This window comes from Pteronotus mesoamericanus, unplaced genomic scaffold (assembly GCF_021234165.1).
Source record: "Pteronotus mesoamericanus isolate MK-2021 breed Mesoamerican mustached bat unplaced genomic scaffold, CSHL_Meso_final scaffold_550, whole genome shotgun sequence".
Classification (NCBI taxonomy): Eukaryota; Metazoa; Chordata; class Mammalia; order Chiroptera; family Mormoopidae; genus Pteronotus; species Pteronotus mesoamericanus.
The window spans coordinates 1,430,228-1,449,338 of NW_026555322.1; the positions used below are offsets into that span (position 1 = coordinate 1,430,228).

The 19,111-nt window shown below is 38.1% G+C and overlaps 1 protein-coding gene across 2 annotated transcripts in view; it reads right to left on the minus strand.

The window, feature by feature from the left end:
• The window catches only part of ZMAT1 (zinc finger matrin-type 1), a 50,016-nt gene extending 48,620 nt beyond the window's left edge, over positions 1-1,396 (minus strand). The window contains exon 1 of one of the 2 annotated variants that reach the window (XM_054561869.1): positions 1,096-1,396. In XM_054561869.1, coding sequence (XP_054417844.1) covers positions 1,096-1,396 — 301 coding nt within the window. The remainder of the gene's footprint in view (positions 1-1,095) is intronic. The other variant, XM_054561868.1, reaches the window with a different exon arrangement.
• Positions 1,397-19,111: the final 17,715 nt, after the last annotated feature.

Sequence of the window (19,111 nt, forward strand, 5' to 3'; positions counted from 1 at the left end):
TGGGGTGTCCTCCAAAGAAAAAGGAACTTATATTATTCCACTCTATTTTGGAATCCATGTTCTTTCACTTTGGAGACAAGTTAGCAACATAAAGTAACACAGCAAATACTGTAAATTAATACGAAATTTAAGATGGCAAAATGCTTTAGAGATCTCCAGTGGAATCGGTTTCAACCATCTAAAAAATATTTCCAAAGATGCTTTAAAATACAATGGTAAATTTTAGTTTGCTACTAGTAGGCTGTTTACAAGTATACAGTTATTTGTGTGAACTAAATACCACTTATAGTCAAGAAATATATTTTTCTGTTAGGAGTAATTTGTGTTGTAGGTACAACAGCACTTAATACAACCATAACCACCTTAAAGATGGGCCCCAAATCCTTGTTGTACAAAGTTACACCCTCAAACAGCCAAAGAAAACTCTCCTAAGTGATTGCTAAAATCGGTGCTTCCGCCAATCTCTTCCTCTCTTCTTTCCTCAATACAATTCCCTCCTCCACCAGACTCTACGATTTTAAAATACAACAGATTCTACTTGAAAGCTCAGGTACACATCCCCAAATTCCTAACTTCATCTCTTCTTAAATATCCTTCTGCAAGTTTCTACACTGCAGGATGCTAAATCTCACCAAAGGGTGGGGGGTTCTCCCTCTGATTTCTTTGGCCTTTTCTCTTCTAATCTCTCTTCCCTTTCCCTGATCTTCTAGTTTAACAGCACTTCTACCTTGTCTTTTAACAAATCACATCTCAGCTTCCTAGAGCATACTAAGGTGCTCTGACTGGGAGAGAAATTGTTTTTTTTTTTTTTTCCCCTTCAAACTCCTGCGTTGAGAATACCTGCGGTTCCTTTTCCTGGGAGCCCCCCTCCTTTTCGGGGCATGGTAGAAGTAGGGAAGACCCTCTCTGCTTCAGTCCATCCTGTACATTCGGGGTTACTACTGCGGGGCGGGGCGGGGCGAGATTGGCCTTTACTGCGCCACAGCAGGTGGGGGGTGGGGCGGTGGCGAACCGCGCCCATTCCGATCTCAGACCGGTTGAAGAGAGGCAGCGAAGGACCTGGGGTCGCCCCCACACCCCGGGACGGGAACTCACCTTCTCTGAGGCAAGGGCGAGTGTCTACTTTAAAACTACTGCCCCCCCTCCCCGCCGCCGCCATAGTGGAGCCGCCAAAGCCGCCGCCGCCGCCGTCGCCACAGCCACCGGCAGGCGAGCTGGCAGGGGTGGAGGTGGCGGAGGAGGCAGGCTCAATCACTGCCGCTACCGCTGCCGCCGCCGCCGCCGCCGCCGCCGCGCAAGCGGTGTAGGAGGAGGAGGAGGGGGCGACAGAGACGGTAGCTTCCTGAGGGGAAGACTCTGCCGCCAGCGGTGTGACTGTGCTCGGCGCCGCCGCCATCGCAGCGAGGCGCGGACAATTGCACTTGCGCCTCTCTCCAGTTAAATCCCATAGCTCCGCCTCCCGCTTAGCCCCGCCCCTTTGCCCCCTTTGCTCTCGCTTCAGCTCCAGCCTTATCGCTCCTTCTCTCTGCCAATAAGAACGCTGTAGACCCGCGTGCCGCCTCTCCCCTACCCCCGCAACTTGGCATCACTGGTCTGCCTTCTGAGGGGAAGTGAAGATGGCCAAGGGCAAAGGGCAAAAAGCGGGAAATTTAAAAGCACGTGGGCCTCACAAAGTGAGGCTCTTCCCTTGGAGGAACCCATCTAAAACCAGTTTAAGGGAAAAAAAAATGTCTGGGAAAACCAATTGATTACACATCCAAAATACTTCTAAAATATCTTTCCTGTCTTTCTTATAGCTGTCAATACAAAGTACAAAAATAAACATATTTTCATCATGTCCCCATATACAACTGCTTGAGTGTCAACCTACCTAAATTAAAAATCTGTGAATCCAGTACCCCACAAAAGAACTAGAATAATGCTGATAATTTAAATCTGCTCACCATCTTTTTCTCAACTTCCCTCCCAGAGAAACCAATATCTTGATTTATATTATTTCCATGTTCTTTTTACATATGTTCATATCACATACATGCATGCCTAAACAATATTGTTTAGTTTTGATTGTTTTCAAATTTCACAAAAATTTATACCTGTTGTGGGTAGCATTTTGGGACTTGTTTCTTTTACTAAATATCTTGTTCCTAAGATTTATCCATGTAGCTGTAGTTCATTCATTGTCAATGCTATGCATTATCCCATCCTTTTCTTTTTGATGGGCATGTGTCCTGGTGCATCTGTGCAAAAGTGTCTTTTAACCATGCCCTCCTTTCCAGACTCACTTTCATTGCCTTGTCTATTTCAAGTCCTTGTCATCTCTTTTCAGAACTATGACATCAGTCCCAGTGGTCTTCTTTCCTCTGACCTCAGTCCTTCTAATATATTTCAGTATTGCTGTCATTTATCCCTAGTTTCCCATTGCTTGTTGGATACCAAAGGTCATGGCTTTGTACTGTTACATCCTTAATCTCATCCTTTCCTGCTGCTCCCACCATAACCCCTCTTTTGCCTTATGATTCAGCAGTATTAAATCTTCTTATAGATTCTCATGAAGATTATGGTTTTTTCATGATGTAATGTAAATGTGTTTGTTTCACTTCTTTAGATTCCCATTTCCTCACATTGGACACCTTGCCTAGTGGAGCCCTCTAGTCCCCCTTGAAACTCAGATTATGCATCACTTCTTCCAGGCAACTTCCTCTATCTCTACTTATGCTTAATTCCACCCTATCTGTGCTACACCTATACCTTATGTATACGTGTTTTGTGTACTTCTCAATAGCCTGGTGCCATTTTAAGATAAAAGACGATTTGTCTTATTTTTGACATCCCATTCTCCAGAACAGTGAAGTCCTAGGGCAAAGTTCTCAAACCAGTGGAATTTAGGCCTAAGTCCCTAGATCTGGCCCACAGATATGTTTTGTTTAACTGCATAATTGTTAATTTACTTCTTTGCAAATGTTTGAAAGGGATATTTCATGCAAAAAAAGTCTCTTGAAAGCATTTGTAAATTGGCAGTAGTGATTGTGCACTAGAGCTGAATAGCAAATTCAGAGACTTGGAATGCTGGGCTCTTATGAACATATCTTTAGGTTGTTTTTATGGTTCAATAATTTGCCCAATATTATCTGAATCATTAGGGTTGTTTCTCTAACCTTCTATCATGTCCTTCTGTAAATTAGCGCAACATTTACTCATCAAAGAAATTGCTGGATAGGTCATGCACAAGAAATATTCCACTGAAATAGCTAGTGGGACAAGGTAAGTATAAAAAGAGTATAATTTCATTCCTTCTAATATGGAGGTGGGGACCTTTCAAAAGCATTGTTCCTCAAAATGTGAATCACAGTCACTTGTAAAAGAATATTCAATCGGAATCTCTGAGGAGTGTAGGAATTGATATTATAGAAGTGTATTTTTATTGACATGAAAAGTTGTCATACACACATATATATTTTTATGAAAAGGAGGTTATACAGACTTTTACAGAAATTATATCTGTGTATGCCCAACATGTTTGTCTCACAGTGTAGTCTCATTTTTGTTCTCTGCTCCCCACCCCCATCACACAGTCACAGAACTTTTTTATCAGCCTAGAGAGGATCTGAAGGGGACATCCTACCAAGTGATTTAGCATCCATATCTCTGCCAGAATCACTGTAAATGCTCCCTATGCCACATAAACATCCAGAAAGTTCTCATTGTCTGAGAACTATAGGAAATAGCTTCTTATATCTTCTATCCATATCTTCTATGATTGGCTAAGTGAATAACACATTTAAATACTGGTCACTTAAACACCCAATGGAGTTTGGAGTCAGGAAACAATTTCAGCACCACAGTCCCTCTGGTTTCATGTACACCCCTGACCTCTGGTTTTTCATTTTTGTGTTATTCATCCTCTTCATATGACCATGAAGCTCTTGCTTTAAGAGACATAAGCTGCTATCTTTGTCCTATGTAGGGTTGTTCTTTCTGCTAGAGATTGTTCTCTGCATTCAAGTGACAATGAAGTTAAGTAAAAGTAATTGCACAAATAGTGTGTAGTAGAATATTTTTAAAAAATTTAGAACTAATCTTACCTCCCAGCTAATAAGTATTTTCTGGATGCAAATAATATAAAAAAATATCACTGTAGCCATTTTTTATTACTGCTAAAGGGTGTATTTCACATGGAGTTTTAAAAATACTTAGCACAGTTACAGAATGTAAATTTTATGCTATAAGAAGGGTCTATTAGCTTAATGATATCTGCGGGGGCGGTGTGCACACACGCATGCATGCTGGATAGCCCAGATTCAGGTCTTTGAACTCCTCTTCAATAGAGCCACTCACCACAAGTTTTTCTTCAAGTTTTTTCTCTTAAAATAGTTTCATTCTATGTCAGTTTTGGTCCACAGAAGACATCAGAGCAGCCCTGGCTGGTGTGGCTCAGTGGATTGAGCACTGGCCTACAAACCAAAGGGTCACCAGTTTGATTCACAGTCAGGGCACATGCCTGGGTTGCGGGCCAGGTCTCTAGTTGGGGCGCGTGAGAGGCAACCACACACTGTTTCTCTCCTTCTCTTTCTCCCTCCCTTCCCCTCTGTCTAAAATATAAATAAATTAAATCTTCTTAAAAAGACATCAGAACAGAGGCTCTTGCCAAGGAAATTGTCCAGCAGACAAATCTCTGGCAGACATTTTGGATACAAACTCCAGAATGAAGACAACGATGGATCTGATGGGAAGTTTGTTTCCTCGAGATGTAAACTTGCTGCAGGAAAACAGGGTAAAGAAGGCCATGCAGAGAACTATCAACCACCCAGGATATGAATCCCAGAGTGGTGAAGATAAGAAAGCAGTGGGCGTGTTGGTTAACTGTCCTGCCTATTACAGTGTGTCTGTTCCCCATGCAGAAGAGGTGAATGAGGAAGAGGAGCAAGTGGATGTCAACAGAAAGAAGGCCAAGCTGATGGGAAGCCTCACCCACAACCTTCCAATACTCCAAGAAGAGAAGGGGAGTCTGCTAATGAACATCAATCTCAATGACACCTTGGGAGAAGAGGTGGAGTCTTTAATCAGTGAGCTCTGTGAGCCCAATGAGTTTAACAAGTACAAGATGTTCACTGGGGACCTGGACAAGCTGGTAAACCTGCTGCCCTCTCTGTTGGGTCACATAGCCTAATGGAGAATGTCCTTAGTGTCCTTGGTGAAATGCCAATAATGAAGGAAAAAGCTCTCACAACAAGAAGAAGAAGGTCCTGGCCAGGCAGCATGAAGATGCTCAGGAGCTCAAGGAGAACCTGGACCAAAGGGCATACATGGTATTGGACTTCTGGGCCATTAACTTTAAGAGGAACAACTCTAGGTTACCAGCATTTCATGTAAATGAAGTCAACACTCCTCATTGAGTAGCAAAAGGTGGACAAGATCAAATGCAGTCAGGGCAAGTTAAGTGTCTGCTGGAGAGTGTTCCCTAGGATTTCATTCCCAAGGCTCTGGCTCTGCCTCCCAACTTCACCAGTGAAATGACTCTTCTTCGGGGATGTACTTTCATTGGTATTTTTCCAACATTAGCCTCTCTACTTTAACCTTTTCTAAAATGCCCAACCAAAAGGCCACCCATTCTTTCAACATTATTTAATCTGATAAAAGTTTCAGTAAAAACCACTACTTAAACTGTATGGGTTTGGGGGGTTTTCTGGATAAAAGGAGAAGATTCTATCCAGGCAAAACCTGTGTTTTCCTCCTTATCCATAATGATTGATATGCTGCAAGGTTGAATGCTGCTAAGAACTTACCCCTTTCGTTATTAATTTCTAGTAAAATGAAAATTAATGAAACTGTGGGAATTTATTGGAGGGTGCTTGATTGCTTAGTTTTTACCAGGCTGAGGCAACAGAGATCAGTGTCACCCTCAGAAATGCATCTACAGTGATCTTCCTTACTTGTGGGCAGTGTAGTCTAATGATAGGTACAAATACTCATTAACTAAGGATCTGTGACATAAAATCCTTAAAGAGAAACACACACACAGAGGAAAATTATATAACTTTGAACATTGCTGTTATTTATATTTTTTTAAAATAAAAATGATTGAATGGAGCTGCAAGATGATAGTGGAGTAGGACAATTTATCTCACAGTGCCTCCCAGAACCAAGCTGAAAATAAAAATAAAGAGGGGGACATCTACCCAGTAAACAACTGAAGACTACCTGAATAGGATATATTTAACCAAGGACAGGCAGAATCCACCTCAAGACCGGTAGAAAGGACAAGGACTCAAAAAGGGCCAGCGCCACTTTCACGGGCAGCAGGCTGAGGTTGCCACATGGCTGTGGGAGCTTCCCTTGGAGAGAAGTGAAGCCTGGACCTCAGACTAGGCTCCAAAGCACAGAGCACCAGTGCTGGGATCACCCGCCCATGCAGCATCCAGTGGCGAAAGACCATGGGTTTTTTGCCCATTGGAGGAAGATGGAGCCCATTGGAGACAAAGCCACCTTTTTTCTTTGTTTTCCTTTGTTTTGTTCTAAGAGGGCAATGCACAGGTTTTGAATTCCTAGTCACTCATCTTGGGCTCAGGCAAAGTGAGGGCAGCACAGTCTATAGTCATGCGAGGAGAGTTTTTAGTGGGAGGCTTGAGGGTGAGGTGTGGGGGAATGAATGCTGGGTTTCTGGGGCTAGGATATAAAACCATACTGCAGCAGCCATTTTTCTTGAGAAGAGCAGGCCCCTACCAGAGGAAAAACAATCACCCCTCTCCAGTGGGTTACCACTTGCCCCACCCTCTGAAAGCCTCTTAACCCCATTCTCTGGAGTCCTGCTTGCCACACCCTGCATTCTTTTTTTTTCTTTTTTATATTTCATTTTTCTCATTCTTTCTTCCTGTCTTATCCCCTGCTAAAGAGACAGTAACATAGGTGGATTCACAGGTGTTAGAGACTAGCTTTAGGGCGTTGCAATTTCATACACTTTCCCGGGAGCCAGACTTGTACTTCCCACTCACAGGAGAGCCTAGTAACACCCTCCTGGTTTCTGGAAAACTGAAACTCTGGGCTCTGGATGCCCCAACCACTATCAAACTAGAGGATTTGCCCTGCCTAGTTCAGGGAAATAATCTGGGAAAGACTCAAGCATGTGGCACAGACACAAGGGAACACACCCACCATTCTCTTAAGTCTGAATATCACCTCCCACAAGAGATCCAGGGGTCCCATACTCCTGATTCCACCAGAAATCATCTCAGAAATATATGGGTCAGAGGCTAAACTAAGACTAACAGCAGGACTGCAGGCAGAGGCAGGTGGAGGTGGTTCCAGCTGTGCCTTTGGTTGTTAGTTGACCCAACCCTGGGCACTGTGTTAATAAAAAGCCAGCCTTGCAGAGCAGTGAGGCCCATCTCAGAAGCAGCCAGCACCAAAAGAGACAGCCACAAACTGTGATCACTTGTAACTTTCAACAAGCCGACTAGAGCTAGGCTGGACAGCACCTGACATTGGCTTTCACCAGCTTCAGACATCATAGTTATATTCAAGGGAGCACCCAGCAGGCAAGTACTAAACTCTGCTAAGAGGAATTCCACATCGTTCTTTTTTCATTATTTTCATTATTTTTTTCTTTTGCATAGCTTTTTAAATTTTTTTCTCTTTCTTCAATTTTCTCTTTTTTGTCTTTATTTTTGTCCTTCAAATCTTAGATTTGTACTATTACCTTTTATTACCTCATTTTTCCTTCTTCCTTCCTTTACTTATTTTTTAAATTTCATTTTTCCCCTTTCTTTTTTTGTGCTGATTTCCTGTATCTTTTTCTTACTCTTATTTTATCTCCTCCTTCTATCATTGCATAATAATTTTTCTTTCCTTTGGTCTTATTGTATTCTTGTTTTTATTATAATATTCTATTTCTTTTTCCACTTCTATTATTCTTTGTTCTTTTCTCACTGATTTTGCTGTTGTTAGGGGTGATTTGCTTGTGTGGGTTTTGTTTTCTGTGTTATTTTGCTTTGTTCTGTCAGCAATGGTACAACAGCATGCAAGACATGGTAAGGGTTGAGCCTGTCAGTCAGCCATCTTGGGGGGACAACACACAAATGAATGAGACAACAACAATTAAGATCAAAACACAACAAAGAAGCTCACATAAACCGCATAAGGGGTATTCTTAGAGCATCCAACTCAGAAAATCAATGAGACTGCAACACTGAGTCCCACAGAACTCCAGGCACATAAGGACACCCCATGAACACAGGGAGTCAAAGAGATCTATCTAATACATAGAAACAAACAAAAAGAGTCAACTAAAATGGGGAGAGAAAGAAACAACCCCCATAGGAAACAAAAGAAGGAATACTCAGAAAAAAAGTTAATTGAAATCGAGGCAAGAAATTTATCAAACATAGAGTTCAAGGTAATGGTTATAAGGATGCTCAAGGAACTTAGTAAGAACAAACGGAACATAGTAGAAATTACAACAGCATGAGAAAGGACATAGAAATATTGAATAAAAACAAGTTGGAAATGAAGAATACAATATCTGAAATGAATACACTAGAAGGAATTAAAGGGAGGTTAGATGAAGCAGAGGAAATTGAGGTAGAAAAAATACCCAATCAGAGCAAAAAGAACAAGGATGGTTTAAGAAAAATTTGGGACAACATGAAATGTAACAATATCCACATCATAAGGATACCAGAAGGAAAATAAACTGAGGAAGGGATAGATAACTTGCCTGAAGGAATAATGACAGAAAAATTCCCTATCCTGGTGAAGGCAAAAGTCACAAAAGTTCAGGAAGGACAGAGAACCCAAACTTGAGGAACCCAAAGAAACTCACACTAAGACACATTATAATTAAAATGGAAAAGTTTAAAGTCAAAGAATGTTAAAGGAAGCAAAAGAGAAACACAGTAACCTACAAGAGAGAGCCAATAAGACTGTCAGCTGCTTTCTCAACAGACACAGTTCATGCCAGAAGGGATGGGCATGAAGTATTTAAAGTAATGAAAAGCAAGGATCTGCAACTAAGACCACTCTATCCAGCAAAGCTATAATTAAAAATTGACAGTGAAATAGAATTTCCCAGACCAAAAAAAAAAAAAAAAAAAAAAGAAAAGAAAAAAGAAAAGAAAAGAAAAAAAGACTAAATGCGTTCATTAACACCAAACCAGCATTACAAGAGATATTAAAGGGACTATTTTAAGAAGAAAAAATAATAGAGAGAGAGAGGAACATGAGTACACAAGTACAAAATGACAATGAGCAAGTAACTATCAATAGTAACCATAAATGTAAATGGAGTAAATGCTCCAATCAAAAGACATGGGGTAGGTGAATGGATAAGAAAACATGACTCATATATGCTGTCTACAAGAGACACAACTCAGAAAAAAAATAAAATTTACACAGGCTGAAAGTGAAGGGATGAAAAAAATATTCCATGCAAATGGTGGTTTCAAAAAGCCTAGGATAGCAATATGTACATCTGACAAAATTGACTTCAAAACAAAGGCCATAAAAAAAGACAAAGCAAGGTCAACAATAACACTAAATCCAAGAGGGATAGCCCTTATAAACATATATGTGCCAAATATAGGAGTACCTAAATATATATAGAAAATCTAGGTGGACTTTAAGGAAGAGGTCAGCAGCAATAAAGATATTGTAGGGGATCTTAACACCCCACTATCACCATTGGATAGATCTTCCAGACCAAAAAAAAAATCAACAAGGAAACAACCTTAAATGGCACACTAGAGCAAATAGATTTAATTGATATTTACAGAACATTTCATCCCAAAGCATCAGAATGCACCTTCTTCTCCAGTGCACATGTATCATTCTCAAAGACAGACCACATGGTTGGACACAAAAGAAGTCCTAACAAATTCAAGAAAATTGAAATCATACGAAGCATTTTCTCAGATCACAGTGGAATGCAACTAGAAATAAACCTCAGTAAAAGAAAAGCCTCAAAATCATTTAAATACATGGAGACTAAATAGTATGTTATTAAATAATGAATGGGTCATCAATGAGATCAATGAAGAAATCAAAAAGTAGCTGGAAACAAATGAAAATGAACACACAACAACCTGAAACCTATGGGAAACAGAGAAAGCAGTCCTGAGAGGAAAGTTTATAGCATTACAGGCATACCTCAAGAAGACTGAAAGATCTCAGATAAACAATCTAACCCTACATTTAAAAGAACTAGAAAAACAACAACAAACAAATCCCAAATGGAGTGCAAGGAGAAAATAATCGAATCAGATAAGAAATGAATGAGAGACACTAAAAAATTTCAAAAGATCAATATATCAAGGAACTGATTCAAAAAGTCAATGTATCAAAGACATGGTTATTTGAAAAGATAAACAACATTGATGAACCTTTAAATAGACACATCAAGAAAAAAAGAGTGAGGACCCAAGTTAATAAACGTAAAAATGAAAGAGGAAAAATAATGGATGTCACAGAAATACAGAGGATTGTAAGAAAATATTATGAACAACTATATGCCAACAAATTGGACCACATGGGCAAAATGGATAAAAGTCTGGAAACATACAATTGCCAAAGACTGAATCATGAGACAGCAAACCTGAATAGACTGATAGCAACTAATGAAATTGAATCAGTAATAATAATAATAAAAAAAAAACTCCCAGCAAACAAAAGACCTGGACCAGATGGCTTCGCATGCTAATTTTACCAATCGTTCAAAGACCTAACACCTATCCTTTTCAAAGTATTTCAAAAAATTCGAGAAGAAGGAAGCCTTCCAACTTATTTTTAACCAGGCCAATATTATTCTAATTTCAAAACCAGGTAAAGACACAACAAAGAAAGAAAACGATAGGCCAATATCCCTGATGAACATTGATGCTAAAATCCTCAACAAAATACTAGCAGAATGAACCCAGCAATACATGGAAAACATCATACCCAATGATCAAGTGGTATTTATCTCTGGATGCAAAGTAGGTACAATATTCACAAATCAATAAATTTGATACACCACATAAGCAAAATGAAAGATAAAAATCACATGATTATATCATTAGATGCAGAAAATGCACTTGATAAAATCCAGCACCCATTTATGATGAAAACTCTCAGCAAAGTGAGAATAGAGTGATCATACATCAACATAATAAAAGACATATACTAAAAACCTGTAGCCAACATCATACTCAACGGGCAAAAACTTAAAGCATTTCCTCTAAGATCAGAAGGAAGACAGGGAAGTCTGCTTTCATTACTCTTATTCAACATAGCACTGGAATTCCTAGCCACAGCAATCAGACATGAAAATAAATTAAAGGAATCCATTTTGGAAGGAGGAAGTGAAACTGTCATTATTCACAGATGACATGATATGGTACATAAAAAACCCAATAGGCTCAAAAACAAACAAACAAACAAACAAACTACTAGACCTAATAAATGAATCTGGCAAAGTAGCAGGGTACAAAATCAATACTCAGAAATCAATGGCATTTCTATACACCAATAATGAACAATCAAAAAGAGGAAATGAAAAATATCTTACTACTGCAACAAAATATGAGGTACCTAAAAATAAATTTAACCAAAGAGATAAAAGACCTGAATTTGGAAAACTATGGGACACTGAAGAAAGAAATTGAAGAAGCTACAAATAAGTGAAAGAATATACCATGTTCATGGATTAGAAGAATTAACACCATTAAAATGTCCATATTACCCAAAGCAATCTATAGATTCAACACAATTCCTATTAAAATACCAATGGCATATTTCACAAATCTAGAACAAATACTTCAGAAATGTATGTAGAACCAAAAAAAAAAAAAGGCCCTGTAAAACCTCAGCAATATTGAGACAGAAGAACAAACTTGGAGGGATCACAATACCTGATATCAAACTATATTACAAGGCCACTGTAATCAAAACAGTCTGATACTGACACAAGAACAGAAACATATATCAATGGAAAAGAATAGAGACCCCAGAAGTAAACCCATGTTTCTATGGTCAATTAATGTTTGACAAAGGGTCAAGAGCATAAAATAGAGTAAAAACAGTTTCTTCAGTAAATGGTGTTGGGAGAACTGGACTAGTACTTTCAAAGAAATGAAACTAGACCACTAACTTATACTATACTCCAGAGTAAACTTAAGTATATTTCATGATGCCATAAAAATTCTAGAGGAGAACATAGGCAGTAATATTTCAGTTATATCATATAACAATATTTTTGTTGTATCTCCTAGGGCAAGGGAAACAAAGGAAAAAAGAAACAAATAGGACTACATAAAATTAAAAAAAATTCTGTACAGCTAATGAAACTATCAGCAAAATGAAAATGGAACCCACTGTACGGGAGAACATATTTGCCAATGATGCATCAGACAAAGGTTTAATCTCCAAAATACATAAAGACCTTATATGGCTCAACAGCTGGCAGAGAAAACAATTCAATTAAAAAATGAGCAAAGGACCTGAATAGACACTTCTCCAAGGAAGACAAACAGTCCATAGACATATGAAAAAATTCTCAGCATCACTAGCAGAGAGATGCAAATTAAAACCACAATGAGATACCACCTCACACCTGCCAAAATGGCTATCATTAATAAATCAGCAAAGAACAATTGCTGGCAAGGATGTGGAGAAAAGGGAACCCTAATGCACTGTTTGAGGGAATGCAAACCAGTACAACCTCTCTGAAAAAGAGTATGGAGTTTCCTCACAATTAAAAATGGAACTGCTTTTTTGACCCAGTGATTCCACTTCTGGGAATATCCAGTGAATCCCAAAACAACAATTTAAAATAATATATGCACCCCTATGATCATAGCAGCGTTATTTAAAATAGCCAAGATTTAGGAACAGTCTAAGTGACCACCAGTAGACGAGTGGATAAAAAAGCTGTAGTACATTTACACTGTGGAATATTATGCATCAGTAAAAAAATAGAAGGAATTCTTACCTTTTGTGACAACATGGATGGAACTGGAGACTATTATGCTAAGTGAAATAAGCCAGGCAATGAAAGACAAATACCATATAACCTCACTTATAACTGGAATCTAAGGAACAAAATAAACTAATGAGCAAAATAAGATCAGAGGCACAGAAACAAGGAACAGACTGATAGATATAAGAGGGGTGGGGGAAGGTTGGGACTGGTTAAAAGAAGGTGAAGGAATTAGACAAAGAACCTATATGCATCACCCATGGACATGAACAATGGTGTCAGGATTGACTGTAGGAAGTGGGGGGCTGGTGAGAGGGTGAAAAGGGGGGGAAATTAGGAGAACCGTAATAGCATAAACAATAAAACATAGCCCTGGTTGGTATGGCTCAGTGTAATAAACACTAGCCTATGAACCAAAGGGTCACTGGTTCGATTCCCAATCAGGACAAATGCCTGGGTTGAAGGGGGCACATGAGAGGCAACCACATATTGCTGATTCTTTCCCTCTCTTCTCCCTCTCTTCTCTAAAAATAGATAAATAAAATCTTTTAAAAATATATAAAAATTAAAAAAATTAAATTTAAATGATCATTATATTTGTGTGCTAATGACTTATTTGATTCTATTTTTTGTTAGACCTAGACAATTGTATTTTATCCTTGTTTTGCAAAAACTCAACAAAGTGAAGAATTCTGAAAATAAAAATAAAGTAAAATAGCTTTATTCAAGAAGTGTGTGGGTGAGGGTATGAATATTTTTACAGAGTTGTGTATTTCAAAACTACTCAAAGCACCACAGAACATTTAATTTATTATAACAGTAATAGCTGGCATTTATTGGGTACTGAATATGATGATAGAGGATGTGACCTACCTCAGGCACTACAAACTCTGATTGTGAGACACATGTGTTGACTCTCACTTTAGTACTAACCCAACAGAACAACTCTCCTGAGTAATTTTTGTCTTGGCAGCCTCCAGAGATAGCACAGATATCAAGTCCAAAGAAGAAAGGAACCTGCAAGTTTACAGTAAGTTTATATAGTAATGATTTTCATAGTCTTCCTCCCCCTAAAGGGACTTATGGCCATTTACTTAGCTAATGGTACACTGAAAGAAAAATTACCCAGGTATTTTTAGGCTTATGAACAGGGGGTTCTAGTTGATACTGATGTCTGAAAACCTGAACTATATTCATGGCCCTTTGTTGAAGAAGGAGCATATGAGGTAGCCCAGGATTTACTCACTATGGTTTTATTGAGTCTGTCTGACCTGGTGTGGATCACTGTTGTTCTAATGAATCCAAGAAATAATCTGCTTGTTATCTCCCTGATCCACAAATATATAATACATATGTATGTATGGCAGATGGCAGAAACTCCACATTCATTCCTTAGCCTATGAGGAAAAATGTATCATTCTGGGGAAATATAAGTGGAAGTCTCTGAAGCTGCTACCACTCCAGCCAAGGCAGAAAAAAAAAAAACCATACAAAATCCTGTGGGGAGTGGAATAAATTTGTGCAAAATTTAAAGATTTAAATAGCACATGAGTAATGATGTCCATTATTTTCCCATTTAACTAATTAGTCTGGAACATAAATAAGTCCAGAGGGATTATGTAGGAGAGTGCACTACTACAAACTCAAACAAGTATTAGTCTAAATTGCAGCTGCTATATTGGATGTGGCTGCAAGTACATGGTATGTGGTCACCAATCTAACAAGTGAGCTCCTTCCCATGCTTACCATGAAGAGTGTCCAGGTGCTGTTCACATTCCCACTGTTTGGTCAACAGAATTAATTTGTGGTTTTGTCTTAGAGATATGTTAATCATACAATTCTGTTATAACATAATTTTAAAAGGTGCAAAACACAAATAAACCCATATTTATATGGTCAATTAATATTTAACAAAAGAGGCAAAAACATGCAATAAAGTAAAAACTGTCTATTCAATAAATGGTGTTAGGAACATTGGCAGGAAACTCTCAGATATCCCACACAGCAATTTTTTCAGATATGTCTCCTAAAGCAAGGGACATAAAGGAAAGAATAAACAAGAGGGACCTCATCAAAATAAGAAGCTTCTGCACGGTGAAAGAAAACATCAGCAAAATGAAAAGGGAGCCAACCCTATGGGAAAATATATTTGCTAATGATACATCAGATAGAGGTTTGATCTCCAAAATATATAAAGAATTCACTCGACTCCACTCCAAGAAGACAAATGATCCAATCAAAAAGTGGGCAAAGGACCTGGGCAGACGCTTTTCCAAGGAGGAGATACAGAGGGCCCAGAGACATTTGAAAGGATGCTCAGCATCACTAGCCATCAGAGAAATGCAGATCAAAACCACAATGAGATACCACCTCACACCGGTCAGAATGGCCACATAAACAGATCAACAAACAACAGGTGCTGGCGAGGCTGTGGAGAAAAGGGAACCCTAGTACAACTGTTGGTGGGAATGCAGACTGGTGCAGCCACTGTGGAAAGCAGTGTGGAATTTCCTCCAAAAGCTGAAAATGGAACTGCCTTTTGATCCCATGATTCCCCTGCTGGGACTATACCCTAAGAATACCAAAACGCCAATTCAAAAGAATCTATGCACCCCTATGTTCATAACAGCACAATTTACAATAGCCAAGTGTTGGAAGCAACCTAAATTTCCATCAGTAGATGATTGGATCAAAAAATGATGGTACATTTACACAATGGAATACTACGCAGCAGAAAGAAAAAAAAAACTACTAAACTTCGCGACAGTGTGGATGGAACTAGAGAGCATTATGCTAAGGGAAATAAGCCGGGGGGTGAAAGACAAATACCATATGGCCTCACCTATAAGCAGAACCTAACCAACAATACAAGATGCAAGGAAAATAAAACCAGCAACACTGAAAGGAAAAGAAACCAACAGAGACAAGAGGGAAGGAGGGAGGGGTGGGCGGAGGGGGGGAAGGAAGGGAAGGGGAAAGTCAAGGAACATATAGCAAGGACTCATGGACAAAACCAAAGTGGGGAAGGATTGAGGGAGGGAGAAGGGGAGGGGCAAGGGAAATTGGTTGGGGGAAGGCAGAGACAAATGTATTTGGTAAAATAAATAAATTAATTTAAAAAAGAATAAAATAGTGTTAGGAAAATTGGATAGATACATACAGAAAAATGAAATTAGACCAACTTTTTACACCATATACAAGAATAAACTTAAAATAGGTTAAAGACTTAAATGTAAGACTCAAAACCATAAACTCCATAGAAGGAAACATAGTCATTAAAATCTCAGAAATTTCTCTTAGCAATATTTTTTTTCTAATATATCTTCTAGAACAAGGGAAACGAAAGAAAATATAAACAAATGGACCTACTTCAAACTAAAAAAGTTATTGCACAAAAAGGGAAATCATAAACAAAACAAAATTTCAACCTACTAAATGGGAGAAGATATTCACCATTCATACGTCTTGTAAAAGGTTAATATCCAAAATTTATAAAGAATTCATACTACTCAATACAAAAAAAAATCCAATTAAAAAACAGGCAAAGGACCTGAAGAGACACTTCTCTGGAGAGGACATACAGATGGCCCATAGACATATGAAAAGGTGCCCAAAGTCACTAATCATCAGAAAATGCAAATTAAAACCACAATAAGATACCACATCACACCTCTCAGAATGATTATCATCAATAGATCTACAAACAACACGTGGTGGTAAGGATGTGGAGAAAAGGGAACCCTCATCCTCCTGCACAGTTGATGGAAATGCAGACTGGTGCAACCACTATGGAAAACAGTATGGATGTTCCTCAAAAGATTAAACATAGAACTACCTTATGACCCAGCAATTCCACTTCTGGGGATTTATCTGAAGAAACCCAGAACACTCACTTGAAAGAACACAAGCACCCCTGGTTCATTGAAGGATTATTTACAATAGCCAAGATATGAAAGCCACCCAAGTGCTCATGGGTAGACAAGTGGATAAAGAAGTGGTGTATTTATATAATAGAATATTAACCGGCTATAAAAAAATAAATCTTACCATTTGTGACATCATAGAATGACCTAGATGGTATTTACGCTAAGTGAAATAAGTCAGTTAAAGACAAATATCATATCATATGTGGAATCGAAACAAAAAAATAAGTGAACAAACGAAATTGAAACAGACTCAGACAGAGCGAACAGACTGTGGATGTCAGAGAGAGCGGGGTTGGAGGACTGGGTTAAAAAGGTGAAGGGATTAAGAAGTACAAATTGGTAGTTAGTGAATAGTGACAGGGATGTAAAATAAAGCATAGAGAATATAGTCAATAATATTGTGTTAATTATATATAGTACCAGGTGGGCACTGGAAATAATGGGGAAAACACATTTTAAAGTGTTTGATTTTCTAACCACTATGCTGTATTCCTGAAAACAAAACAAAGTAATTTAAAGTAAACTGTGATTAAAAAATAAAAAATAAGAGAAAAAATGATATCCTATCTGAAATATAATTTCAAAAGCAATGTTTCAATCATGAAACTGGTACATAAAGAATGAATGTATTTTAGTTAAATATTAAGCTATTTCAATAAAATAAATAACATAATAATCATTTTAGGATGAAATGGCTGCATATGGGGCTCACAAACACAGCTTCTAGGCACAATCTGAAAATTTGCTCTAAATATTTGTGGTTCTTTATTATGAGCTTATTTTCTTCATGGAAAAAGAACTAGTAAAGACCTGTTTCCATTCTTTTGTTCAAGTAAATCCCAATATATGTCTTAGGGATAACAAAGGTGTGAAACATGTGACCCACTATATAGATGGCATCATGTTGATTGTATCATATGAGAAAGAACTGGCAGGCATATTTGAGTACTCATTAAAACTCATATGCTACTTTACTGAATCCTTTATCAGTTCTAGTAGTTCTTCAGCTGAATCTTTAGGGTTTTCTATATACAGTATCATGTCATCTGCAAATAATGACAGTTTTACTTCTTTCTTTGCAATCTGGATGCCTTTTATTTCTTTTTCTTCTCTAATTACTGTGGTTAGGACTTCCAGAATTATGTTAAATAAAAGTGGTGAAAGTGGACATCACTGTCTTGTTCCTAATCCTTAAAAAAATGCTTTTAGTTTTTCCCCATTCAGTATGATGTTAGTTGTGGGTTTTCCATATATGGCCCTTATTATGTTGAGATATGTTCCATCTATTCCCACTTTGCTGAGGCTTTTTATCATAAATGGTGCTGGATTTTATCAAATGCTTTTTCTGCATTTTTTATGTAATCATGTGATTTTTATCTTTCAACTTGTTTTTGTGGTGTATCCTGTTAATTAATTTGCAGATATTGTACCAACCTTGAATCCCCAGAATAAATCACACTAGATCATGGTGTATGATCTTTTTAATGTATTTCTGGATTCAGTTTGCTAATATTTTGTTGAGGATTTTAACATCTACATTCATCAGAGATATCAGCCTATAATTTTCTCTCTCTGAAGTGTCTTTCTCTGGTTTTGGAATTAGGATAAACTCGAGTCTCCCTTCCTCTTGAAATTTTTGGAATGGTTTGAGAGAAATAGGTGTTAGTTCTTTGAATGTTTGGTAAAATTCACCTGTTGAAGCCATCTGGCACAGGACTTTTGTTTGATGGGAGTTTTAAAAATTTTTTCTGCTGTAATTTCATTACTTGTAATGTGTCTATTCAGATTTTCTGATTCTTCCTGATTCGGTTTTCAAAGATTGTATGTTTCTAGGAATTTATCCATTTCACTGGCAAGGATGTGGAGAAAAGTGAACCTTCCTGCACTGTTAGTGGGAATGCAGATTGATGCAGGCACTGTAGAAAGCAGTATGGAGTTACCTAAAAAATTAAAAATGGAACTGCCACATGACTCAGCAATTCCAGTTCTTGGATCATATCTGAAGAAACCCAAAATGCTAATTCAAAATAACATAAGCACTCCTATGTTCATTGCAGTGTAATTTACAATAGCCAACATGTGAAAGCAGCCCAAGTGCTTATCAGTAGATGAGTGGACAAAAAAAGCTATGGTACTTTTACACAATGGAATACCATGGGGCCATAAAAAGAAAGAAATCTTACCTTTTGCTACAGCATGAATGGACCTAGAGAGTATATTTTATTGTGTGTTCACCTTCAGA